This window comes from Lupinus angustifolius, chromosome LG07, assembly GCF_001865875.1.
Source record: "Lupinus angustifolius cultivar Tanjil chromosome LG07, LupAngTanjil_v1.0, whole genome shotgun sequence".
Classification (NCBI taxonomy): domain Eukaryota; kingdom Viridiplantae; phylum Streptophyta; class Magnoliopsida; order Fabales; family Fabaceae; genus Lupinus; species Lupinus angustifolius.
In genome coordinates, this window is record NC_032015.1 from 3,714,389 (window position 1) to 3,732,814 (window position 18,426).

Genomic DNA, 18,426 nt, shown 5'->3' on the forward strand with positions numbered 1-18,426 from the left:
AAGTACAGTAGGAGTACCCTATGAACAAAGATATGCTCCCAAAACATGTATATATTTAAATGAATGATAATGAAACAAAAATAGAGAAATAATAATGAATATTTAATCGACATGATATGGTTTCACTGTTGTGTCACAGTTTAAGATATTTTAGACAAAAATCATTCTTCGTACGGTACACCCAATCTTAGTGAAACTCATTAATCTACAAACTCCAGGTGGTCCATAAAAGATAAAGCATATTCCCAATTGTTTATAGAATGAATTGATAAGTAAAGAGCCTAGTGAAAAACACGTTGAAACTAATTGCATATTGTTTTCCAACATCTTATTGTCTACTTGACACATGATGACGTTTGCTTTTGCCACATGACAACAAATAGTACACTTCAACCATTTTGACATTGAGGGCTGCTAAGACTGTCGAAATGGGTTTCTTGATATTCATGAGAAGTCCATGTGAAGTAATAGAATTATGATTGGCTGAAATATGTTCTATTTTTTTCTTAATCTTGTTGGTATTTATATTTTAAACTTTATCTACACTCCAAGGAGACATTGGACCTAAATTCTTTCTCCTTGTGCTTATACATTAGGTTGCCCCAATCCCACTCAACTCCTTACCCATATTTTACAACTTTCTTTCAAATTTTAATTAAATTTATTTATTTAAGAAATTCATTATAGCTACCTTTAGTCAGAGTACAAATGACAAAAATATGTCCAAGAACAAAAGAGAACAAAAACCTGCATTTATTCTTCTACAAGTTTTCATTTATTCCAGTATACAAAGCAGAACTAAACTTGACATCAAAGCAATCTTATTTTGTTAATTAATATTCTTACATCTCCCTGTGCTACCAACCCTATCTCCAATTGTTAATCTCATTCTAACTTTAATTTCTTGTTAAGTGCAAGAGGAAGTGAGTGCAAATATTCACTCATGCAAAAGAAAGCACTGAAAAGTGAGGGAGAGAATTTAATTCCTTCCCACACCTCATCATATATTAGCATGAGGGGAGCAATCTTTAGAAGAACTAACAAGTTTCCTCTTTCTCCCTTTTATTAATTATTATTACTACTTTAAATCCCTCTCTTAAGTACTCCACCAAATCTTTTTTAGTGCCTGTTCCATTTGTTTATAGAAGCAAAAGTGGAAAGCAAGGAAAAAAAGATTTACCATAAGTGGAATGAGTGAGGAAAAGAATAGGAAACCAAGGAAATGACCAAGTGCAGTGACCCTGAAAACAATAACATGATAGTTGAGGGACGAAAAGATAGCTTAATTAGAGCTTGTCCAACTTGTGGTCATCATATCAAATGCCAAGATCAGGTTCTTAATTATAAATCCTTTATTAATGATCATATTTCATTCATTATATTATTCATTGTATTTTGGTGTGAAATTAATGCATGATCTTATTAGTTTGTTATTTTGGGTGGTGTTTAATTTATGCATGAAATATAAAGTTATGGTTTTAATTGCTTAGGGTGGTGGAATTCATGACTTGCCTGGGTTACCTGCTGGAGTGAAGTTTGATCCCAACGATCAAGAGATTCTTGAACATTTGGAAGCAAAAGTGAGGTATGATATTCATAAGCTTCACCCGTTAATTGATGAGTTCATCCCTACTCTTGAAGGAGAGAATGGAATCTGCTATACTCATCCAGAGAAGTTGCCAGGTGAGCCTTACATGTCCTATAAGTGACTTTAATTTCCATTGTTATTATGTATTGACTACATAATGTACATAATTCCTGAATAACAAAGTCAGAAGTGGGTTTCCTTTACACTCCAGTAACATAAAAAAGAAGATCGAGAGCAGTACCATTTTCGTTAAGGCAAGATTTTATGGCAGAAATGTGACCATTCACAACATTGTAAACAAGTAACCTATGCCTTTTTTTATCTGAAGTTATCAATGCATGTGCACACACCCCGGAATTAAACCTTCAAATTGATGTGTATAATTGATATGCATTCATTCAGACCAATCTATTTAGTGGCCTAAAGCTAAATTGTAAAATGGGGGCCTATTTGGTTTTATTTGATGGCTTTAAGTTAAATTTATTTTATGAATAATTTATGTTTTCTTTGTCTTTGATTGTGTTTCCTCACAAGCATAAAAATAGCACCTATCCTCGGCTCGCTAGTAGTGAATGAATAATTAAACTATCAAAATGTTGACTTCAAAACACACATAATCTATACTCAGAAAAACTTACAACACTAATACATCCTTTTTATAAACATCATTAAATTAAATTGTGGGTCTTATTTTATTAATTCAGCTTTTTTTCTTTCCCATTCTCTCTTTTTCTCCCTTCTCTCCACCATTGAAGCTGAATCAATGAACCGATGAATGAGGATCACTTGTCCCCTTTCTCGTCTTACTCGATATCCCAATCTAATTAAAAAATTTAACTTAATTAAAAATATATTATAATAACATAAATTAATGTTTTTACGTTATTCTATGATGTAGTATGGTTGACTAGGTACATGAAGACATAATTATATTGGGAAAGATGATCCTTGTCCTCAAGTGAAACTCATAATTTAATGATACGTCACTGTTTAACAGTATGTCTCTAAAGATGATGTGTTAGAATTGTCTTTAGATAAAATTTTCTAAATCTATTATATATATAAAAGTAAAACATGATCTAATTTCACTTTCCTATTTTACCTTGAATTTTTTTTTAATTTTTACAAATAAAACAATATAATCATATATAATGACCACCAATATATTAAACACATCTCTCACTTTAGGTTGAACATTATAATAAAATAAAAAATTATAATATAAAGTATCTCTAATAAGAAAACATACTATAAAGTATACTCAATACAAAAAAATATTCTAATTCTTTAAAATAAAATATATAAAACTTAGAGTCTTACCTCTACATAAATATCATGCCGTTTGTGTGAGATTCAAAGTATTTTAATTGCTTTAATTTACTTTTGAGTTGGTATTACATGGGTATTTACCTTTCAAGTAACCTTGATGTGACATGACACCTAGGTTGTTATTATCATCTAAATTATAAATGATGGACACAAAAATGTTTTTCATTTGATTATAAGTTAATAGTTTTATTATGTTCACAATTTCATTGATGCCACAGGAGTCAGCAAAGATGGCATGATCCGCCATTTCTTTCATCGACCTTCAAAGGCATATACAACTGGGACAAGGAAAAGGAGAAAGGTACATTCAGATGAAGATGGTAGTGAAACTCGTTGGCACAAAACAGGTAAGACAAGGCCAGTGTATATCAGTGCTAAGTTAAAAGGTTACAAGAAAATTCTTGTACTTTACACTAACTATGGAAAGCAAAGAAAACAAGAGAAAACAAATTGGGTAATGCACCAATACCACCTTGGAAGTGATGAAGAGGAGAAGGAAGGGGAGTTAGTTGTCTCCAAAGTTTTCTACCAAACACAACCCAGACAATGTGGTAAAGATTCAGTTCCTGCTAAAATAATGAAGGGTCATGGTGTGCATGATGAGATAATCAATAACAACAAAAACAATGGGTTTGTTGATTACTATCATTCAAATTTCATATCATTTGGTCAAGGGGGCCAACATAGATCAAGCAGTGAAGTAATTTCTCATTTTCCTGGACATGGTGGTGCTCCTTTCATTCCTTGAAAGAAGTAGAGGATATAAGTCAGGCATTACAGTTAATGTATTTATAGGATAGTCATATATATAATACTGATGAAGCATTTCAAATATATATTATGAAATGATGAAATAATTTAATAACATATAAGAATAAGGAGAGAAAATGTTTCATCTGCAAAGTGAAAACTACTGCCTAGATCTTGAGGAAGATTTGGCCACTGTTTTGTATCTTTTTGCCTCCACACGATAAATATATTTAGGGTAGTTTATATTATGCTCTGCACTGTGTCATGAAAATATAGCATATGTAAGAGGTATCATGTGTGCTTGGTTGGGTAAGATAAGAACTAACCATCAACCTGAAGAAGCATGACTTTTACCTTATGCAATCTTGAAATCATATTGCTAAAATGTCTCCACAAAAAATCAATCTAAATTTAAAAAAATGATTGGAGAATATCATTTCCATTTGTTTAGGTCTCATAAATTATTATTCATATTTTTATTTGGGTCCCATCACCTACCTATATTTTTATATTTTTTAATAATTCTGTGAAAAATATTTCTATTTCAATAAGAATAGTATAAAAATGGATGGATGGAGATGTTCCTACTAGGAGATTATATAATTTTCAATTCCAAAAATATACTTTAATAAAGAATAGAAAACCTGCAATTGCTAAGTAATCTTCTATTTTGATACTGAAGCAATCCACCTATTAAGATAGCAAGCAAGACAAGCCAAGGAAGCATATACACCACTTATATCCACCACAACTAACATAACTGGTGCCAACACAAAACCAAACATCGCCACCAAAGAAAACAAAAAAGGAGACAAGAAGGGTGCAGCTGAAACACCAATTAATTTTGGTACCATTGCTTTTGGCGCCATTAACTTAAAAAATATATTCCAAACGCCAGAAGTTCCTAAATTTCCAGCTTAAACATCCCAAGTCACAAGATCTAATAGGCATTACATCAAACAAGTGGTATGCCTTTTCAAAGTGAACACTTTTTGCAAAAGTTTGAGGGATTTTTTAAGATTCAGAGAAAATGGGCATGAAATTTCAGAACTAGTATCCTCTGCATTAAATACACGAATTTGTTTTCAATGACAGAAATGTTATTTCATTGTATATAAAAGCATAAAAATATCTTATCATATAATTATTTCATTTATTTTTTATAGTATTTGTCTATCCATTAATGGAGAGGATAAATTTAATGAGAAATAACCTATTGACACTAAAAATACAACCTTTAATCATCTATGAAATTTTATAACGAACCTGAGACTTTAGTGGTCACAATCAAGATAAACAATGGTTGGGGTGGACGAACAATGGTCACGATTAAGGAGTGGAAGATGATATCACGGTGGAGAATCGATGGTTAAAGAACTACATTGAGAGTTAAGAAGAGAGTGTGTGTGATGGGAAGAAGTTTCAATTTTTTGCTTAAAAGAAATTTGTAATAATAAATATAATTTTTTTTGGAAGAAATGTTGTCCAAATAGCATGGTTGTGTATCAAATCTTTGAACTTCTGCTGCATTTTCAATCCAAATATATTTGTTGTACAATCATGTGCAACCCTTTACCCACCAAGTACGATATCATGTAAGCAAAATCAAAGAAATTGCATCATTCAGTAGCATGGCATGGCATTGTTCCTGCAACAATTGACTCCTACGCTTATTATCATGTTCAGGCACTCATAGTTTGGAAGCGATAAGAGAATTTGCTTAATGGATCCTTGCTAAAGGAGATGCAAATCTAGGCTCTGTCCAAGATGATCACTCATTGGAGCAACTATTGTGACAGGCAAAAGATGCAGTAACAAGGTTTTTATTCCTAGAATGACTTTGGTTCCTCCTTGATTAGGATAACCTGACTCGAATGGTAATGTCTCGTTTCGGGTCAATCACATATTATTATCATATATCTTGGGTCAATTACATATTAATATATGAATATGATAAAATATTGATGCACACTTTCTAGAAGCTTCCACACTTGTGTAGAAACAAGTAGTGATGATTGTACCATAATATCTAGAATTATCCTAAGCTTCTAGTATATTCTATTATAGGCATTTAGTATTATAATTAAAGAAGTATCTAGAAATCTTGAGAAAAATGTATACTAGATACTTATGGAACCATCTAGAAATTCATAAGTGTTGTAGAAAGCCTATAAATAGGCACTCACCCTTCATTTGTAAAGCATCCAAATAAGAAGCAAATTATTCTAAGTTGTGTAGCTCCAAAGCTTCTCCACTTCTATTTTCACTACTATAACTTCCATTTCTAAAATACTATCAGTGGCATCAGAGCTACGTTTGGTCATACACTGGGCGTAGAATATTACTCTATCCATTTCCAACTATCTCCAAGAATCTCACATCCAAACTAAACCATATTTATACACTTTGAGCTATGGCTAGCACTATTCAATCATCATCAATTCCTATCCCAATTTTCACTGGAGAAAACTATGATTTTTGGAATACAAAAATGACTACTTTCTTCCGGTCCCAAGATTTGTGGGATATTGTAGAAGAAGGATTCACTACTCCAGAGAATACTTCAACTCTTACCGTGGCTCAGAAAAAGGAGTTGAAAGAGAATGTGCAAAAGGATGCAAAAGCGTTATTTATTCTACAACAAGCCTTGGCGGAAACTATCTTTCCAAGAATAATGGGAGCTACAAGTGCCAAAGAAGCATGGGATACACTAAAGGAGGAGTTTCATGGCAGTGATAAGGTACGCACCATTAAACTTCAAACTCTTAGGCGTGAGTTTGAATTACTTAAGATGAAAGAGTCTGAGACCATAAAAGACTATTATTCTAAAATAAAAGAAATAGTCAATCAAATGAAAGCCTATGGGGAAAATATTCTTGACAAAAGAATTGTTGAGAAAATTCTGATTTCAATTCCCCAAAAATATGACTCAATAGTTACTACGATTGAGCAAACCAAAGATTTGTCTACTCTATCAGTAACAGAACTAATGGGCTCTCTAGAAGCTTATGAGCAAAGATTGAGTAGGCATGATGAAGGTTCACTAGAAAATGCCTTTCAATCAAAGCTCAGACTAAGGTCTCAGAATAAAGAATATCAAAGAAGAAATAATATTGGTGCGGAACATTCTAGAAACAAAGAGATTTCTAAAGATTTCTCTAGAAACAATCAAGCAAAATATCTTCCTTGCGGCATATGCCAGAAGTCAGGCCATTCAGAAAAATATTGTCGATATCGAGGAAAGATACAATGCCAATATTGCAAAAGATTTGGGCACTCAGAGCAAAATTGTCGCAACAAAAATAATCATCAGGCCAATTTCACTGAAGAATGCAAACATGACCAACAACTATTCTATGCCAACCAAGTCTGTAGTCGTGATAAAGAAGAAAACTGGTACTTGGATAGTGGTTGTAGTAACCACATGGCTAAGGACGGGAGCATTTTCAAAGATATTGATGAGTCTGTCAGAGTGCAAGTTCGATTAGGTAATGGCACCATGGTTGAGTCTAAAGGCAAAGGCACTGTCATGGTGGAGACACAATCAGGTACGCGACTTATCAAAGATGTCTTACTAGTTCCTAACCTTAAAGAAAATCTCTTGAGTATTGGCCAAATGATGGAAAAAGGTTACTCTCTCCACTTTGAGGGAGATACATGCAATATATATGACAATAATAGAAAGTTTGAAATAGCCCAAGTTAAAATGGAGAAAAGAAATAGAAGTTTTCCAATAACTTGGAAATATGCTACTAACATCGCTATGAAGGTTCAAGTTGATGAATCATGGCTATGGCATCGAAGATTTGGTCATCTTAATAACCAAGCCTTAAAGCTATTATATCATAAAAGAATGATGAAGGATCTTCCATGCATCCAAGAGAATGAAGGAGCTTGTGAAGGATGTCTACTTGGGAAGCAACATAGACTACCTTTTTCAAGTGGGAAATCTTGGAGAGCAAAACGCTTGTTGGAGCTCATCCATACTGACGTATGTGGACCAATGAGGACGCCATCCCTCACTAATAACAGGTATTTCATCCTCTTCATTGATGACTTTTCTAGAATGACATGGGTCTATTTTATAAAAGAAAAATCAGAAGTCTTTGGAATATTCAAGAAGTTCAAGGCCTTTGTCGAGAAGCAAAGCGGGAAACATATAAAAGTACTCAGAAGCGATCGTGGCAAAGAGTACAACTCTCACGAATTTGATAAATTTTGTGAGGATGAAGGCATAGAGCGTCAACTCACAGTTGCTTACACTCCACAACAAAATGGGGTGTCTGAAAGGAAAAATCGCACGGTCATGGAGATGGCTAGATCGATGCTCAAGGAGAAAGGTTTGCCAAACACCTTTTGGGCCGAAGCAGTTTACACAGCTGTCTACATAATGAATAGATGTCCAACAAAGGCAGTCGAAGGTAAAACTCCTATAGAAGCTTGGAGCGGTAGGAAGCCATCAGCTAAACATCTAAGAGTTTTTGGATCTATCTGTTATATACATGTCCCAAAAGAAAAGAGACACAAACTAGAAGACAAGACGATAAGAGGCATCTTCTTGGGATATAGCACACAGTCAAAAGGCTATCGCATATACAATCTAGAAACGAAGAAACTTATCATCAGTCGAGATGTTGAAGTTGATGAAAGTGACGCTTGGAACTGGAATGAAGGCAAGATTGAGAGACACAACATCTCCATACCAACACAACAACCACAAGTAACTGGGGAAGTAGAAGAAGCAACAGAAGATCCAGGTACGCCAACTACACTCCCACATGAACAATCTTCACCAGAATCTTCTCCGAGACGAGTAAGATCCTTAGTAGATATATATGAGACATGCAACTTGGCCATAGTTGAACCTGGAAGCTTTGAAGAAGCATCAAGGCAAGAAGTATGGGTCAAGGCAATGGAAGAAGAGATAAAGATGATCGAGAAAAACAACACGTGGGAGCTAGTAGATTGTCCAAAAGATAAAGACATCATCGGAGTAAAATGGGTGTATAAAACAAAGCTCAATCCTGATGGCACTATACAGAAGCACAAGGCGAGATTAGTAGCCAAGGGCTACTCCCAACAACCAGGAATCGACTATAATGAGACATTTGCTCCAGTTGCTCGTCTAGATACTATAAGAGCTCTAATAGCTCTTGCAGCAAAAAGAGGATGGAGCATTTACCAGCTAGATGTCAAGTCTGCATTCCTCAATGGAGTACTTCAAGAAGAGATCTATGTGGAGCAGCCAGAAGGGTTCATGAGCAAGGGCAACGAAAACAAAGTGCTACGATTGAAGAAGGCTCTATATGGCTTGAAGCAAGCTCCTCGAGCATGGTATAGTAGAATTGACCAGTACTTCGTCGATAAAGGATTCAGGAGGAGTAAGAGTGAGCCTACACTATACATTAAGTCCCAAGGTCAGTATGATACTTTAATAGTTTCCTTGTACGTAGATGATCTTATATACACTGGAAACAATATAAAGATGATAACAGAGTTCAAAGAAGACATGATGAAGACATTCGAGATGACAGACCTAGGCTTAATGCACTACTTCCTTGGAATTGAGGTAAATCAAAGAAAAGAAGGTATATTCATCTCACAGAAGAAATACATAGAAGAACTACTAAAGAAGTTCAAGATGTGTGAGTGCAAACCAGTTGCTACTCCGCTCGTGACTAATGAGAAGCTACAGAAGGACGATGGATCTCCACAGGCAGATGCATCTCTCTACAGGAGTTTGATCGGGAGTCTTCTATATCTCACTGCCACTCGACCAGATATCATGTATGCTACAAGTCTTCTATCAAGATTCATGCAAAGCCCGAGTCAAATCCACTTTGGAGTTGGAAAAAGAATTCTTAGATACTTACAAGGAACAAAAGAGTTCGGTATATGGTATCAGACCAACACCAACTCAACATTACACGGCTACACTGACAGTGATTGGGCAGGTTCGATGGATGACATGAAGAGCACATCTGGTTATGCCTTCTCACTTGGATCAGGAGTGTTCTCTTGGGCGTCAAAGAAGCAAGCAATCATTGCACAATCAACAGCAGAAGCTGAGTACGTAGCAGCTGCAGAGACGACTAACCAAGCTATATGGCTTAGACGAATACTCAATGATATGGGAGATCAAGAGATGGAGCCTATGACAATCTATTGTGACAACAAATCGGCGATAGCGATAGCAAAGAATCCAGTCCATCACAACAGGACAAAACATATCGCAATTAAATATCATGTTGTCAGAGAAGCAAGTGAGAATAAAGAAATAAAGCTCGAGTATTGCAAGACCGAAGATCAAATTGCTGACATATTCACTAAGGCATTACCAAGGCCAAAGTTCGAGCAACTACGATCGATGCTAGGAGTTACAAAGATGTGCATCAAGGAGGAGTGATAAAATATTGATGCACACTTTCTAGAAGCTTCCACACTTGTGTAGAAACAAGTAGTGATGATTGTACCATAATATCTAGAATTATCCTAAGCTTCTAGTATATTCTATTATAGGCATTTAGTATTATAATTAAAGAAGTATCTAGAAATCTTGAGAAAAATGTATACTAGATACTTATGGAACCATCTAGAAATTCATAAGTGTTGTAGAAAGCCTATAAATAGGCACTCACCCTTCATTTGTAAAGCATCCAAATAAGAAGCAAATTATTCTAAGTTGTGTAGCTCCAAAGCTTCTCCACTTCTATTTTCACTACTATAACTTCCATTTCTAAAATACTATCAGAATAATTTTTTTTTTTTAAAAACAAAACGTAACATTATAATTATATGTGAGCAAGGAAAAAGACAACATTCAACACATGATTTCTCGGTTCCTCTTTACTCCTCAATGCCTATCAAATTTGAAAGAAGGTAATTCCATATTATGTTTCTCCATTTGTTAGCAGATAAAAGTTTCATATGTAGGTTATGTATTTTGAATTAGTTAACATAAATTGGTTACACTAATTATTGTGTTTGTTAAATTTGTAAATCTGATACAATCAAACAAATAATAAAGACAGACCAGACGAGACTCCCATCAATTTATCACAAGGTAAGCAAATTTATTGTTGCTGCACGTTTCATTCTCTAAACATTGACATTAGGCTAAATATCATTTCACACAATGATAGTAACTATGGAATTGAGAATTGTTTACCAAAATTTAAAAGTTTACAGTTTAAATTTATTTTTATAAGATGGCTATTGGAACAAATGAGCATTTTATTTTCATGTTAATTTGGTGGATTCATTCCGCTTTATCCAAATGTTAACTTGTGCATAATCTGTTAATTTTCATGTATGTGGTGGATTCATTGTTTTATTTTTTCACTGTGTAGTCGTACTGATTATTAAAAAAGGTAATAATAGCCGCACTTTCCGCTGCTACTGCATGAAAAGAAGAGGTTTACTTGGGGTTGGAACGAAGAAAAAGTGAAAGAAATGAAAATTTTAACGTGCCTCCATCTTCTTAGGTCCATCTTTCTGCATGTATGGAAAATTTAGTCAATCTCGTTATCCTACAAGTATGCATATATACATTGTCGGGGGAATGAAAAGGGCAAATATTAATTTATTGTAATCAATAGAGAATAATGCTTTTTTGTCACTAGAAATTCTCTTTTAAGCCAAGTTTGACAAGACAACGACCACAACAAAGATGAAATCTGTGCAATAATGGAGTTCAAAAGCGTGTCCTTTGCTTTGTCCCCACTACTCCACTCCTTTTATCAAGAAAATTAAAGGCACCATTCATTTTTAAAAGGGGCCAGCTTTCAGGATTCAAAAGAATATGCATGGATCAAAGTTTTCAGCTTCATTTAAGCACTCAATTCCTACCTTTTACTCCCTGCAAAGTTTTGAGATACTTAATTCTCTTCCATGTCCAACTTCATCCACCTTTTGCTTTTATTCTCATTTTCCCTTTCCCTTGAGAAAAGGAAATAACCATGATATTCTAAATTTTGGCATTTGAATATAACAATGGATGTGATAAAAAGAGGCTTGATTTTCATCAAGTACAATTGGTAGAGGCCACAGTATTGTGGTCCACTGCTTCATGACCACACTTAACGCTACATTTGTCACAGCTTTTCACAATAGTCCTCAATTATAGTAAATGAAACGTAACTTTAACTGTGATCACAAAGACAACTTAAAACCTTAAGTTATATCCATCCATTGATTGATGAAGGGTGGCAAATTGTTTGCATCCCAACACCAAGAAAATCCCGAGTTTGCCCCCCACCAGGACCATCCTCAATCTGTACATGTCTACGTTTTGCAGGGTGCATTTGTGACAAGTCGCATGCAGAATTATGTGCATCAGTCCCACTACTAGTGAGCACTGAACTTGAACCATACATCAGACAAAACCTGTTCCCATCTTGAACTTGGCTGTCACTGCATTTCAAACCTAAACTCCCAAGGAATGATGGGTCATGAGTTGAGGTTGCACCAATTTGAGCAGCTTTTTGCAACAAAGCTGTGGCTGACATGTTTGCTGCTGAGGATGTTTGGTGGGATTGGTGTTGGGAGCTATACAAGGAAGGAACACTTATAAGCTGGTTTGTACACGTAGCATCCTTAATAACATTGACTAGTGGAAGTGAACTAGTAGTGCTAGTTATAAGCTCCTGGCTACTATTTGAGGAAGGCTTAGTTCCCAAAATCCAATTTGGCCGATAATTATTAGAGAGTAGAGGATTATTTGAGTATTGAACAAGTGGGTTATTGTTACCATCATATATTGCTGACCCTGAGCTTGTGACTGACCCAAGTTGGTGAATATTTTCATTGACCATTGTTTCATGAGCCTGATGAGATAGTTCATCCATCCAAAGGGATAGCCCTCTACTGGTTTGACTGCTAGTTTCATGACCAGTGTTTGAAACTGGCTCGAATATTGAAGAAAAATGGGTTGCCATGTTAAAGCCTTGGGTAGTTCCCATGATGTTGTAACTAAAGTTAGGGCCTAGTGAGTTGCTTATGTTTGATGTTGCATTTACCCTAGCTGTTTCTTCTGCCAAGGCATCACAGAAGGCCCTATGAGTGATGAAGCTATCCCTCCTGCTCAACCATAATTATTGATAAACCATTAGTAAAAACAGCAAATCATCAAAAATAATCAATTTTCTTGCATCCAATAAGAGGAATCATGACTAATATTATTAGCTCAACAAAAGTCCAAACTAAGTGGGTAACTCAGGAACTCGATACCAAGTTTTGGGCATCATGACTTGTACCAACTAGAATGTGGTGATTTATATAGCCCCAAGCTAATTAAAAAAACTGAATAAGTAATCATATATGACATAAGGTAAAGGTTAACCAAGATAATTCCAAGGCCCAAGCTATGAACTTTTTTGTCGTTTAGGACCATCATTGCATGAAGGGTTCGTTGTCAAAACTTGTGTGGCTTCTTTCAGGTCGCTATGATCCATTCTCCTTCTACTCATTAAAGCCAAATGGAAAGCATCCACGCAATTACACGGGCGCACAACACATGAAAAAAGATTTCTTTCTACCAACTAGTCTAGTTACCACTTTTAACCTTGTTCCTTCCTATCACTGAAATTTGACTAAGTTCTAAGTTAGCTCGAGTGAACTTACCCTTTAGCAAAAAATAACAACAACTTGGATATATACTTTATGATACTACTAGATTAATAAGAGAGTATGGAGAACAAAGTTAGATTTAATTAGTTACCTCGAAAAGATAGTCCCACAATCACATTTGTATTCTCTGGTACCACAGGTCTTTGAGTGAGCTTTCCAATCTGATTGCACTGCATAACGCTTTGAGCACTTATCACACTTCCATTTCTTCTCCCCATGCTTCCTGCAAAAGTGCTTTTTTATCCCAGTTAAGTCTCCCAGAGCCCTTGCAGGGTTGTGGTGGACACAAGTTTTCTCCGGACACACATAAACTCGCTTCCTTATTTCTTTGCTTGTTCTCTGTTTAAGCTTCCAAGGTAGGTTGTGTCCACGTCTATGCAGTTGAAGATTTTGATCCCTTTGGAAACCCTTCCCACATGTTTCACATAAGAACCTGTTTGTTGCCATTAGTGTCTTTGGTGATAAGGCTATGATTTCAGCTTCAGGATCTGTGAAAAATTATAATTTAAGAATCCAACATAAAAGTAAATTAGCTTTGTAGGTTGAATATACATGTGATAAAAAAAGTTAAAGATTAATGAGAGATTGATTTATATATATAAGAGGGAAAAAAGTAGCTGAGAATATATAAGTTATGAGAGAACAAACATGCCTGGGTTTCCTGGGAGGTTTCTCTTTCTCTTTAAAACAGGATCCGGATTATTAGATGAACCAGTTGTTGGGTTCTTAGGGAAACCATTTGAAACTTCTCCATCATCCATCTTTTCTAGCATCATAATTTGTTCCTTCACCTCTTAGTTTGACTCAGTTTTTATAATAAGAAACTAAGTTCGGTGAGAAAGAAGTAGTATTAGTGTGTAGAATTTCTAAGAGAATGGGAGCTAGCTAGCTTTGTTAATTGTATGGCTTCAACCCTAATAACAACATGAACTCATATATGCAAAATGGGATCTCTCTGTCTGTTTCTCTCTCATATGTTATATAATCAATTTAATTATCTACTACTTTTTAGGTGGAATAAAAAAACTAAGATGCTATGGAAGTCGGTGAAAAGTTAAATGGGAGAGAGAGATAAAGGAGGAGGGAGAGAGGGGAGAGAGGGAATGCGTATGATGACACATATGATGAGGTTGGAAGAAAGTTAATCTCCATTTGGAATGATTATCCCATAATTTGGTGTTGCTTTCTGTTTTCTTCCTTTTTAATCTTTTCTCTTCCAATGACTTTTCTTAAATTTATATTTTGCTTAAGGAATAAACTCACTAAGTTTTCAAAATATGTAGATATTTATATAGAGACAATGTATATAAAACATGATGTTCTGTCTCAAAAAGACTTGTCTCCATATCTCTATCCAATGAAATATAATTAAATAATATAAAAACTTTACAATTTCATAATTTTTTTTCTAAATAAAATAACATATTTTGATTGGTCCGGATACCATTAACACCAATGAGAACAAAGCATCTTCTTTTATGTAAAGCTCAATTAGCTAGAAAGTAGAAGTAATTTGAACATATATTGTTTTTAAATAGCTTACTTGCATGAAAACTAATGTTAAAAGGACTACAAGTCTCCGGAATTTGTATGCATCTTTCCTCTTTGTCATCAATTTTTTACATAGTACAGTTGTCATTTGATCAAAATATCCACCATGCAAGTTGATGGTATATAGCCGTATACCTTATTGGTATTATAGGGTTACTTTTATAATAAACCTTTCAAATGGGTTGCAAAAAGAGCAATTTTTATATTTCTGCAGATTTTCTTATCTTGCTAGATTAATATATATATATAAGAACTAATTGACTGACAATCACTCTAAATTCATTTAAATCAAATTGAGCAAATGGTTTTAAAGAGAAAATCATCATTTTCTTGTGAGTGTGATCATCTTGTTTAATGATCATGTTCCACACACAAAAGGCAAAACATTGAGCCTGAACCTAGTCAAAATGAAAATGCAGGTTTATTCCCGAAGAAGGTATGATATAGAGCCAAAAATGTTGTGAACTCTTTCTTAGAAAATGACCATGCACGTGTGTCCATGCACTCAGCAAAATGTCAAGGAAGGTAAAATCCAAAGCAAACGACGGCAGAACACAAAAGGGAATAATCGTCTCTGGATGACAACGTATACAATATCTCACAGTAATTTGATTTCTAGCGCTCTTCTCTTTTAATATGCGTAACTAACACTTGTTAGTTGTTAATTTCTTGCTTCATTCTTTTTATTTTATAATACTATTATCACTAACCTAACTATTTGCGATGTAAACAGTTATTATAAATATAACTGTGTGAACGGAATAAGTCACATTTGGAAGAGAAACGAGTAAAACAAATTGATTTTGAGCATGCATCTACCATTTTGAGCCTGCATATAGAAAAATACGATATATAATATATTGAAGACAAAAGTCTTCCAATTTATCATCAATGACCACACCATATATATATAGAAGAAACGTAAAGGAAGAAGTTTGCTTACTCTTCACGCTATGGTAGTATTTGTTTGGCTAGTGAGTTATTTGATGAAGATCTAGAAAAACTTGTGTTAAAATATATATAACACACCATATTCAGAGAGAAATATATATGTTTTTTAGTATTATGAATAAATTTTAACGAAAATTAAATTTTTAACTTATTACTAACATTTTATTAATTGTCTATATATATATATATATATCCATATAAACTTTTATTGATATAGATTCACATGGTTTGGGAATACCATTAACTGATTTGTTAAAGTGTTACAAAGAAAAGGGAACATCTTAGAAGACAGGCAGTTGAAAAAAAAGACAGTGAATATTTGGAAGTTTGAGCAGTGGTCTCTTGTGGGCTGACTTTTCCTGCTACATTTGCTAACCCCCTTAATCATAATCTAATCATGTTTTCCTTTCTAACATTTTTTATTATATATATTTGGACTTTAGCTGTTGAATTCTTGTGGCCTTAGAATATTCTTTCTTCCCCTCCACACTTTCCCCAATGGTTTCAACTTTCAAGGCCCTTGTGAGATTCCTATTCAAAACTCCGCAAGGCCACCCCATCATTTTTTCCTTCTCTCTCTCATATAGCTAGACATAGTTATAAATATACTAGCCCATTTGAAAACAGAAGAATTTAGAGAAAAAATAAATTGTGGTCACTAATGTTTGAATGTAGCTAACCCTTTCTCATCAATTTTCCATCCATTAATTAAGACATGCTTGATGGGAGTAAGACTTGGCTTAATTAAAATGGAACAATTACCCATTTTAGAACAGAGTTAGATCTAGGATTCGTATACAGAAACTCACATGCTTCTGCTTATCAAAAAGCTGGAGAATATGTGTCTTTTCACATTTACGCAATTAATAATTAATTCTTTTCTTTAATATCCATCATTTTCTTTTATTTTTAGGTCATCTTCTGCACAGATGGTAAGATCCTAAATGATCTTATTGCATTTTAGCCAACAAACTTTACGGGAGAGGGAAAAAAAAGACACAGACACACAGCACTTTGCATAAATATTCTTTTGGATCGGATTTTCAAGTTTGTACTTCACTTTTTCGAGAGATTTGCTTAGTTTCTGTGAATAACTGCAGTAGTGTGTTTTTTCATTAGAGTTTTTTTGAACATATGTATTTTTCATGGAGTCAATTTTCTAAGAACTGAGACACCTAGTTAAGTTAATTGATCTATACACTTAGTAACATTTCTTCATTAGAACATTAATGTAACGGATCTAAGTTTCACCATTTTGTTCATTTTTCTTTTCCCAACGAAATGTTTCCTAATTCATTTTTGTATATCTTTATTTTCCCTAATTTTTTAGGCAAAGTTTTTTATGAAATGGGAGGAGGAATTGTACATGTACCAGAGTTTAAACTCAAATGCTCACTTTTTATTTATGGTATGCAATTCTAACAATTGAGTCTACTTTTTGGAACCAGTAAAGGATGAGGCTTATAGTCTCTTATCAACTATCCAAACCAAATGTTTTTTTATGTAAAGATTTGATTATAATACATTTGAATTTTTTATATTCATAATTTAATAATGTATTATTAAAATTAAAATATTTTAAAATTTCAAAGAATCTTTGGTACCATTTTGTAATAAAAATTTGAATATATGGAATGCAAATTTTTACTTTCTTTATTTTATATTTTCTTATTTTAATGGACCTGATTGTTTATTTTAGCATAAGGTCTACAAAATGTTAGAGATGGTCATATAAAATATGTTAACATTTTTATTAATTATTAGTATATGATTAAAATTAAAAATAACAAGTTTTGATGTAATATAATCCTCTCCCATTATTGCATTGCAAATCTTCTTTTTTTTAAGTTACTGTCAACTTCACATCGTGTCTTACGTCATCTTGTTGTGGTGAAATATGTGTCTATATGGCAATATTGATATGCTAATAACTAAAATAAGCAATTTTGGAGGAATTATGAGCATTTTTGACTGAGACTATATTCAAATAGTCTTTAATTTATATAAGAAAAACTAAAAATATATTTAAATCTATCAGAATTAATATAATGCATGTCTTTCCTGGATAAATATGAATAATACGCAGTGGGGCTATGTAGCCCTCGGATCATATAATTGATATAGATATAATGGATAATCATCCATTACATTTTTTCTCTGTTGAGTGCTGGTGGCGGGCTTTCTCTATGATTATTAACTTTTTGGTCAACATTGGAAAGCATTAATGTTTTATAAAGGATTAATTTAAAATGAAGTAGCTATCAACAAGAAACACAAGCGTGATTCTATGGAAATTAAATCTTCTTTATGACCCCATCAAATCAAATTTAATACAAGTAAAAGAAAAACATTAAACTAACAACATTTATGTAGTATGCTGTTCATCACAAAAGAAAAATTGATGTAATATGTTATGAGATAGGATTGTGTTTCTGAACATGTTTAATTAGAGGTTGAAGATGCAAGCATTGTGTCCTTATGGATATGGAATTGATCATCACTAACATCAAAATTAATGGGATTCGCATTCTTAGTCTTAAAAAAAGCAAAATTAAAGCACTCCACTATAGTACTCTCTACGTCTTTTTTATTTTCAATTTAGGTGAATGAAACATGCCTTAGCTATTGAT

The 18,426-nt window shown here is 33.8% G+C and overlaps 1 protein-coding gene and 1 pseudogene across 1 annotated transcript; one reads left to right on the forward strand and one right to left on the reverse strand.

The window, feature by feature from the left end:
* LOC109352662 (NAC domain-containing protein 73-like) lies at window positions 731–3,989 on the forward strand. The gene is made up of 3 exons (XM_019594814.1): window positions 731–1,333; window positions 1,491–1,683; window positions 3,136–3,989. The coding sequence occupies exons 1-3, from the start codon at window positions 1,223–1,225 to the stop codon at window positions 3,663–3,665; spliced, it is 834 nt and encodes a 277-aa protein (XP_019450359.1). The 5' UTR covers window positions 731–1,222; the 3' UTR covers window positions 3,666–3,989.
* On the reverse strand, window positions 11,243–14,239 carry LOC109351846 (annotated as a pseudogene).